The 10485-nt window shown below is 37.2% G+C and overlaps 1 protein-coding gene across 1 annotated transcript; it reads left to right on the plus strand.

Annotated features, from left to right (window-relative positions):
* The first annotated feature begins 9011 nt into the window (after nucleotides 1–9011).
* LOC122196596 (uncharacterized) lies at nucleotides 9012–9779 on the plus strand. The gene has a single exon (XM_042899693.1). It carries the CDS (start codon nucleotides 9012–9014, stop codon nucleotides 9777–9779), a length of 768 nt encoding a protein of 255 aa, XP_042755627.1.
* The last annotated feature ends 706 nt before the right edge of the window (nucleotides 9780–10485 follow it).

Here is a 10485-nt window from a genome sequence, read left to right on the forward strand (position 1 = left end):
CCCTAATTGTAACACACTATATAAGGCTAATGTTCTTCACCAAAATCGGTTACACAAGAGTACATGTGAGGGCTAGCCGATTTCTAAGTGTAGTACATTTGTCTCAAGTTTATTCCAAGTGTATTTGGTGTTGTGTGAGACATTTGAGGCATGACACTTGAGGTGCTAGGCTCACAAGGTGTTTAAGGAATCCAAGCAACACAAAGGTATGTTCTCTTACTAGCTATTATGTTTAAAATTTCCCCATGCCATGCTAGTTAGGTTTAGAACCTTGGAAAATCAAATTTGTATGTATCTTTGTCAAACATAGATCCAAGGTTTCTAGGGTTGCATGTACACCATAGGAGTGTTAGAATGCTCAAAACCCATCAGTGGTATCAGAGCCTAGGCTTGTTTACTTGATACTTGATGCAAATTGCTTGAAAATCGAAGTTTTTGTTCACAGCACGCATGAACTCGACGAGTCCATGAACAAATGCATGCTACTCGTCAAGTTAGTTCATGTACTCGACGAGTAGAAGCCACTGTGAGCAGTTTTTCGAGTTTTGCTGCTTGAAATGGACTAGAAACATTATCCTAAAATATTTTGGTGTTATAAAACTTGTTTTAGTTGGTGTAATGTTTATGCTAATCCATTTACAATGGCTATTATTAAAATCTCAAGTTTTATATGTGTTATTATGATTCTTGAAATTATTGATATGAATATTCATGACCTTATGAATTTAGATGATCATAAGAATTATTTGTAACTTGCTTGGTAGTTTAATTCTTGATTATTGATGTGTTTTAATGGAGTCCATAACTTGTCGTCAAGTTATGGATAACCAAAAGTCACATTTTGTTAATAACCATTAAAAGAACACATAGGTTACAAAAAATGAAGAGTCTTCATTTTTAATAACCATTAACTCATAAGTTATGAGAAATGAAAAGTTTTGAAAGTTTACAATACTTGCCCTCAAGTTTTGGAACATCTAAAGTATCCTTAAACTTTAGTTCCAACCCTTAGAATTTTAATATTTAAAATTCAACCCTTATACTTTATAATATTATAAGTTTAATAATATTTATATATGTATAAGAACAAAGTCGTCTAACCATTAGTAGGCCACATTCACGAAGTCGGTCTATAAGGGGGTATAAGGTTGTTGCCTATAAAATGGCAGCTTAATGGGTGTCCATTGTCACCCACCGCTTCCTTGACTGGTGGAGGACCATTAGCCGAAAAAGGAAGGATAAGGACTATAATTCTCATTTAAGTATGATGAATATAACAAAGTAACTAAACCTTTAATAATTCCCAATCTTAGTTACTTTAGGTAAATGTGAATAAGGTGCTATCCCATGAAATTACACTTTGCACTTTGATTAAGTCGTTAGTGGAGCGTGTGTGGTTAACCGGCACACTAACTTGGACTTAACAAGGTAGGCAAAGGGTCACTTAAAGTTTATTATAGATCTGTGGAACGTGTGTGGTTAATCGGCACATCGATTAGGAAATAAACATTAAGGGTACCAAGTAATTTGCATGGTTACTGTAACACCCATAAAGTTTTTCAAAAATTTAAGCATTTCAAAATCAACCCAAGTGTATCAATGGTTTACAAAATCATCTAAACATAAGTGATTCACAAATTGTTTTTAAACATTATTCATCAGAGTATCCCAGAAACAAAATCAGAAGGATGAGGAGCGGTACGGTCACGCCTTTGCCTTGCCACGATCTCCTGATGTACCTGAAACAATACACTAAAACTGTAAGCCCGAGAGCTTAGTGAGTTACTGATGGGTTTTGGTCATAAGAACATCCTATGTGCTCATACAAACCCCAATGCTTGGATCCAGGTTTCTCTATTGTACATGCAAGTTATCCAAGACTATAAACCCTCCTTGTATTGACTTTAGAAAGCTTAGAGTCACAAATGTCACTCCTCTAATGGTTCACAAACACCATAAGCAAGAGGATGAAAAGGAGAGAGGATGGAGGCTGCCCAAAACGTGTTCTAACCCTAGAAGAAAGCTTCTCCACGTTTTTGGGTCAAAAGGGTCTTATATATATATCGTAAGGCTATTAGGGTTATCTAACAAGGAAACCCTAATTTGGTTGCTTAAGCCCTAAGCAACCCATGGAGCCCTTTCCTTAAGGCCTTGGACGATTTCATATGGGCTTCCCCTATAGAATTCGTCCACTCCATAATACAAGGCAATCCATGGCCCAAATTGCAATTATCTTATAATTACAATTCCAGTCCCTTAAGTTTAATTAATCTCTTTTAGTCACAAAACTGATTACCAATTAATTATTGACTAATATTAATTAAACAATATGATTTCTCCTTTAATGTATTATTCTCATAATACATTAATAAATCATATTTAATCCTTTCTCTCCATAATTCATCCTATCAAGTTGCTTTGGTGAAGGCAACCCAAAAGGACCATGCACCATCGGGTTAAGTACATACCAAAATAATTATGGACTTAGACAATAATCCAACAGTCTCCCACTTGGATAAGTCTAATAACTATTTTGCGTATGACTTCAGATCCTAATCTGCAATCGTAGCTTTCCAAAGCCGCTGTCAAATCTGATCCTATAAGATACGCGTGTCCTTTAGATAAGGGATCATATATTCCTCCATTCTAGATATCATATGAGATATGATTTCTAATCATTCTCTTTGTACTATATCTCGATTCCTGATTTATGATGACTGACTAATTGAACAAATCAAATTAGCCCTAGCCCGGCCGAGCATTTACGTTTGTCATCAATAAATCATCGAGGGGCCCAAATATATCGCTTTTATCCTACTTTCGATAAAAGGAATGGATAAACTTTGACTCAATGTTCGCTTGCACCCACTCACCGAATCACACACAACAATATGTTTTATAACACCAAGTTACTAGTGTGTTTTCATATTATCAATGTGCAACCGATTAGCAAGATACAACTCACACATCTCGGTTTCAAGAATATAAAACGTTATCGTCTCACCAATCACTCGTGATACAATTCATGGAGTGATCCAAGTGAGCGCGGGTTTAATCCAATGCTCAAATCTTATTCATAAGTAGTCATGAACGTTGCAGCAAACATTTACTTATGTCTAATACTCTTTTAGACAATCCACACACCAATTCACGACAATCTACATTCATATCTACTTCCAACATATGAACGACTGTGGCCCGTTCGAATAATTTGGCTGTTCTAAACCAATTAAATTATTTAGGAAGTCAAAAGATGCAAAGTGAAACACAAGAATAATACTAATCCCATATGGCCTCAAACCTTTGAGCATAAATAAAACACCTTTTATTTATCACCATATTGATTACTCATTATTTGTCGTTTCGGGTAATCGACTTCTTACTAGAATTATTACACTTGTCCCATGCTCCTAGCATGCACACAATGTTTACTTATGGTTCTTTCTTTGTGAAATAGATCAAACGGACACATTTCCAATCATACTCATTTCACAACTCCAAATCCTTTTTCATAAGTGAAAGAATATCAAATTCTTGCTACTTATAGAATATGCTAGATTCTAACATTTTATGCAATGATCCTTTCGTAATATCACTACACAAAAGTCACAAAGACTATTGCCAATGAAATTACAAAGTCTTTTATCGGAAATTGTTACAAGCCAACTCCTTAGATATGATGTCTCTCATTCAAAGTACATTCCTTTAACCATCCTTTTGCATAAAAGTTTCTAATCTAGACATAGATTTTCAATATTCAATTCCCAATATGGACACGCTTCCATATTTTCCATATGACAACTCATTATTAATAGAATCTTATATTCGTAATAATGTAGACATGGTCCATCCAATATGGAAACATTTCCATAATTTCCATATGACAACTTATTCTTAATAGAATCTTTTCTATTCATAATAATGTCGATATGGTCCATTAAATACCATGCTTCCAACTACTCATAAGCAACCAATCCTTGTCGAACTTTGGATTGTCCTTTGATAGTTGTTTAGTTATTTTAGTCAAAACTGATTCTAGTCCCTTTTCCCTCTAAATGCGCTAGACATTTGTAAAATTTTAGAATGGTCAAACATTAAAGCATTTGCAATCAATCCTATACCCGAAGCGTATGGGACACGATGCATAATGTTTTATTTGCTATGTTCTCAAAATTCGAATTGTGAAGAGGAATGCCGTAATCATAATCGAGGTTTTAAGAACACACTATGTACCTTTGACTAAATTTATCAACATTTCTCAACCTAAGCCTTTAGATTTGAAATGAAGCATAATATTCTCTCCCTTAATTATAGCAAAACAACTATTCAACCCTTACGACTTTGCAAGGTATAACTCTTGTTTTCTATAATTAATATTGCCAACTTGCAATACGTGCCTTAATAATCATACAATCATAACACTTATGCTCCCACTATCATGATGATTATTACAAACATAACACTTATTCTCCTACTAGCTTTGACATGTATTCATAAACATCTTAACTTTCAGAAAAACAATACCTATTGAATTTCTTAAGTCCATGTTTCTAATACTTAATGCTTTGATAATCTTTTATCAAAGCTTCTTGAACTTATACACATTTGCCTTAGATAGTTCATATGTGTGTCTAAACAATTAAGACTAATTGCCAAACCTCACAATTCAAATCATGGAAAGGGATACCGTGACCATAATCGAATTTGAGAATGCAATTTTACAATCACTATCTTATTAAAACCTTTCTTAGTGAAAGCATTTCCTCACAATCATTTTCATAAAGGAGGAAATCCTATGACACTTAGATTTAAACGGTGTATTTGTTCCTATCCATGTGAATTTGTCAAAACCAAGGATTACGACAAATTCAAACACATATGGATCGAACTTTCTTAATCTTGATTTCTTGCCTTATGGTAGCACAGCTACCCACCATGTCTTCCAAGTAGTTAAACATCTCACCTTTTCCTATCAATGTACCTTTCATTGATCAAGGTGCCTTGCCTTCTACTCGTTCAAAATGAGAACTCATAAAACTCACATGCATAATTAACTCAATTGGAAACAACACAGACACAAAATAATGTCAACACGATAGGTTGTAAACCTCAACTCGTGTGCTAGTGATGATCAATAAGGTTTATTTGTGACAATCATCAATCTAGAGTCAAGTCAAGTCATCAAGTCAAACCGGTCAACTCGATTAAACCTTGTGTATTAGGGTTTGTGTTATGTACATACTGTATAACTTACTATATTAATGGGAAAACATCACTTGGGAAAAGTTCTTGTGTTAAAATTTCCTGAGCCTTAGTGCTAATCAATGAACTAAACTGATAAAACCATGTTGCATACCCATCGGGAGTGTGTAGGATCGTTAATCATGACTTAACGGGGCTCAAGAACCTTGCGTTGCGGAGCCAAACACTCACAATTGTCACACATGGAACCTCTCTCACTCGTTTTCACTCTATCTCTCTCTATGTCAAATCTCTCACAAATCTCTCCAAGTATGTGAAACCTCTCTCAAATATCTCTTTGTATGAGAAATCTCTCCCAAATCTCTCCAAGTATGTGAAACCTCTCTCAAATATCTCTTTGTATGAGAAATCTCTCCAAGAATGTCAAATCTCTCACAAATATCTCCAAGTATGTGAAATCTCTCTCAAATATCTCTTTGTATGAGGAATCTCTCCAAGAATGTCAAATCTCTCCCAAATCTCTCCAAGTATGTGAAATCTCTCCCAAATCTCTCTCAAAAGTTCCTTGGACTTTTTATAGTCTTTCGGGCCATCCCGACCCTTAACCGGGTCAAAAACGGCTTAAAACGGGGTAAAAACGAGAAAATGGACCTTAGGAACCGAAACCCTTCTCAAGGAGCCGAAGCTTCTTAGGGCCGAGCCTTGGACCGAAACCGAGCCTCTGTTGGCCGAAACCGGAGAACCGAATCCCTGTAGCTGAGACTGAGCCTCGGTCTCTGCTCCGCTGATTGGCTCTCGGTCTCTGCTCCGCCTCTCGGTCCCCTCTCGGTCTCCTCCCACCTCTCGGTTCCTTGCCCGCCTCTCGGTCTCTGCCCTCTCTTCTCTCGGTTCTTCTCTCCTCTCGGTCTCTTCCCTCTCTTCTCTCGGTTCTTCTCTCCTCTCGGTCTCTGCCCTCTCTTCTCTCGGTTCTTCTCCCCTCTCGGTCTCTGCCCTCTCTCCTCTCGATTCTAGCATCAGAAGACCGAACCTCGGCCAAATTTCGGAATTTTTTCACTTAAGCCCATTTTTGATATTTTTAACATTTTAAGCCCGTTTTTCGTGATTTTAACACAGGATTTTCTCCAGAAATTATATTTTAACATAATAAACCCTAACTATTCATAATTTAAACATATTTTCATGAAAATCATTATCTAAATAATAAAAATGTAATGGGTGATTTATTTAAGGTGGAGTGTTGACCTTGCCTTATCTTATGTCACAAGCAACCACCCCCACACCTACTCTACGACCAGCCACACCTCCCCACCTTACCTAGGTCACGTCAATGTTCCTTACACTCAATTACCACCCATTCCCACGTTTTTAGAGCTGGAACAAAACATCCTCTTTCCTCATTTCTCTCATTTGCTCTCATTTCACCAAGAATCAAACACCACTTTTCTCTCAAACTTTTTCTCTCCATTTCAAGTCTCCAGGGCTGATTATCAAGTGTTCTTCCACTCTTGCTAAGTATAATTCATCCTCCTTGTGATTATTACACTTCATTCTATTCAAATCGTTTATTGCTTACACAAACTCTATAACTATGATGTTAGATTCTCGAAAATCTTAAGGCATCTCCAAGTGTTCTTGAGTTAAACACTTGCATTCTTCAACAATCATCTGCTGAAATCACTTAAGGTGAGTTCATACCCCTACATTTTCATGTTTTCTCAAGTTTTTAGGGGGGGAATACAAGTTAAAACACCAAGAACATAACTAAACTTTTCTAACAGCCTTCATCAGAAAAGTTCAACCCCATTCACGGACTGTTTTGGGCAACATAAACATTTTTGTTTTAAAAACTGTATAAGGTGAAAATATTCCAAGTTCTTAGCTTTAAAATTACTACTTGCACGTCTCCATACGATTTTTCTACAATTTATGGTGATTTTTACAAAACTGCCTATCATTTCAAACACCAATCCGGACCAGTCTGTGATTATGGACTTTTTCACCCAAGTTGGAGGTCATTAAAAATCATGATAAAAATTATGAGTAAACTAGACACATTTTGAGAACTCTCAGAATTTACGGATTCAGTTTTCGACTTCATATTATTTTTCTATGATTTTTGCAAAACAGTCCAGAAAGGTTAAAGTTAGTTAACAACATATAAATTCCATAACACTTTGTATTATGTTGAGCAGGGTGTATAACAATAAGTTCTAAATATTGAATGTGTTTCCTTGTTAGTTTATCTTCATAAATTGAAACTTAGTCACTCATTACAAGATTATTCATTTATTTAGGTCACGTATATTAAGCTATAATAAGCATAGTTTATGGATTCATAGCACTATTGCAGTTTCATAAAAGAGTTTTTATACACTACAAACGTTTTGGATAAACTATAATAGGTATAGTTTAAGATTCATCACATAACACACTCGTACAAAAAGGGACATTCATACAAAAAGGTTCTACACTCTTGCACACTACACCTAAACTTGTTAACTCAGGATGTGAGACTATCTCTCCCCGTACGTCCGAGTACGGGATCCCTAAATTCCTGTAAGTTTTAACCAAAATCTCTTGTAGGGAGAGCATGATAATTGTGTATAGATCTATATTGGGGTTGACATCCCACGCCTCGCTGCTAGCTACACCTAGACCGGCAGGTCCGCGGGTGACAAGAGTCATAGGATCAGGGCGTCTAAATGACGTTGTGCAGGTTACCTCTAGTCATAGTATGGTTATAGCGACTCACATAGGGAGCTAACAATAAATAAAGTTTACGGGATATATATTTTTTTATAAAACAAAAAGGGGTTTTATGTCGATTTAAAATCACTTTTATGTCAATAAATACAGATATTACCATACACTCTCGGTCTAGGTATTTATGATTTCATATCACTCGGGATAAAGAACTACATACTCATGTTTAAAGAAAATATTGGATTTTCTTTTAAATACATATTTCATCACTTTTACAATGAAAATGGTTTACTTCTCTAAAGAAATCTCTTATGAACTCACCAACCCTCGTGTTGACACTTTTTCAACCAAACTTGTATTCTCAGGAAATCGCTAAACAGGTAACCAAGTGCTTTTGAGGATGGGACGTTAAGGCGTCAAACTTTTCATATTTTCTCAACATATTGTAATTGATTTTGAAACATGTAATTCATACAAGTGATGTAACTTTTTCAATTATATATATGTTGGTTGTGTTTGCTTAAATTACTATTGAATTTGTGGTTATGATACTATACATGAAGTCCTCCACCCCCGGATGTTTCCGCCATCCTTGGTTTGGGGGTGTGACAGATTGGTATCAGAGCACGGTTTATAGTGAATTAAGTATGTCAAACCACATAAGATATACAAACTATAAACACATTTGGGACTAAAAGTTTCTGATTCTTAAAACGTTTTAACGAGTTGTACTTTTAGAAAACAACTAGTTTCTTGTTTTAAAGTATACTTACATGTATTATATACTCGAGTAGTGTCATAACTAAGGAGAACATAAATTGAAAGAGGAGGAGTTGAACATTACTAGTACGCCTTAGCATGTGTAATCAGTTCTGGGAAGGATATAGTCTGATCAACTATATCCGTCCGAGAAGTAACTTACGCACACTAAGGAATAGTCGTAATGGGCGACAAATCTGATAACCTAACTACACTCTATAAAGAATACGCTAAGAACCAAATATAAACATTTAAAAATACTATGGGAGTATTTGTACATTTTATAGCGCCATGATTATTATTTTCCAATATATGTTTCTTAACCCCCTGTTTCTCGTGCAGACGGCATGGCAGGATTTCACATACCCGGGGACCCGTACTTTCCTAATCAAGGAAACGCGCGGTGGATCGATGATGAGCCCGAGCAACAAATCGAAGAGGATCCCGAAGAGGATCCCGAAGAGAATCCCGAAGAGGAACCCAAGGAGGAAGACAAACAAGAAGAAGAGGAGGAAGACGAACATGAAGGAGAGGAGGAAGACGAAGAAGAAGAAGAGGAGGAAGACGAAGAAGAAGTAGAGGAAGATGATGATATAGTCATGGTTGGGAACGAAATGGAGGAACAACCGGAAGTATTCAACCCTCCTTACATCACGAGGGTACCCGCACACCGTTTTGGATACAACAGACCTGAACCCCCTTGGGTAACGACGATCGAAAGGTGGAGCCGACAACAACGCCAGCGGTCACCATATGGCAACCAACGAGGTTATTATGACCTCATCCATGGTGGACCGACTGACAGAGCCCTCCCCGTCACGATACATCGAATAGCAAGTATGGATGATCGTGGTAGGACGACGACCGATCAGGTCAAGGAACTAAGCGCCATCGTACAGTCTACCACTGATCGTACTAGAGATCTGGAACGAGACTCCCACCACAGAGACCAACTCATTCAAGACCTTCTCGCTGCTCGAGCAGAAACAAGAGAGTATCGGGAAAGATACATGGCACTCGAAGAGAGAATAGTTGCAGCCGAACGGAGATTGGCAGAACTACAAGGCGAGTCGACATCATCTCAGGCTCCGTCAAAGAAGGGTCGTCATGATTAGAATTCGTTACTATTCTCACATCTTGGTAGTAAAAGTTATGAGTACGCGTTGGTGCTACTCTTTGTATGTAGGTTGACCCTGTGATTAAGTGATTACACTATTCAAAGGGCTTTTGTAGTGTCAAAGCTATCTTTCGTAACGATGTAATGTAGACCCTTATGTGGTCAAATTTTCCTCTAAACGTTATGTACTAAAAGTTTATTAATGAATTTGGGATGCATTTTATTTATTGAATGTTTGGCACTAGACTTCATAACCTGATCGCACAAACAGTTTACGAATAATAAAGTTTTGATAAAATACAAGAGAGATGAAACCAGTAACACTCGACTCGTTATCACTATTGAAGTCTTACCGACTGGTCATTTTTTTTATTTATGACAAAACCATGCCACCAAGGAAAAGACCAAGACCTTTCGGCAACACAGTGCCGCCTCCACCACCACCTCCGCAGTTTGATCCTGCGATGTTTCAGGCTGCAGTAACGGCAGCCGTGGCGGCAGCAATGTCGCAAATGGGTACAAATGGTTCTAGCGGTTCTGGATCCGGAGCTACTAATTCAATTCATGGGGACAGCATGGGGCGTACGAGGGAGTGCTCTTACAAAGACTTCACGAATGGCAAGCCTGACCCTTTTAATGGAAGCGAGGGCGTCATGACACTGGTGCAATGGTTCGAAAGGACCAAGGTAGTTTTCGAAATCTGT

Source organism: Lactuca sativa, chromosome 2 (assembly GCF_002870075.4).
Source record: "Lactuca sativa cultivar Salinas chromosome 2, Lsat_Salinas_v11, whole genome shotgun sequence".
Lineage (NCBI taxonomy): Eukaryota > Viridiplantae > Streptophyta > Magnoliopsida > Asterales > Asteraceae > Lactuca > Lactuca sativa.

Bases quoted from the DNA above. Each gene is read 5' to 3' on its own strand.
- LOC122196596 (XM_042899693.1), top strand. From the start codon at position 9,012: ATGGCAGGATTTCACATACCCGGGGACCCGTACTTTCCTAATCAAGGA.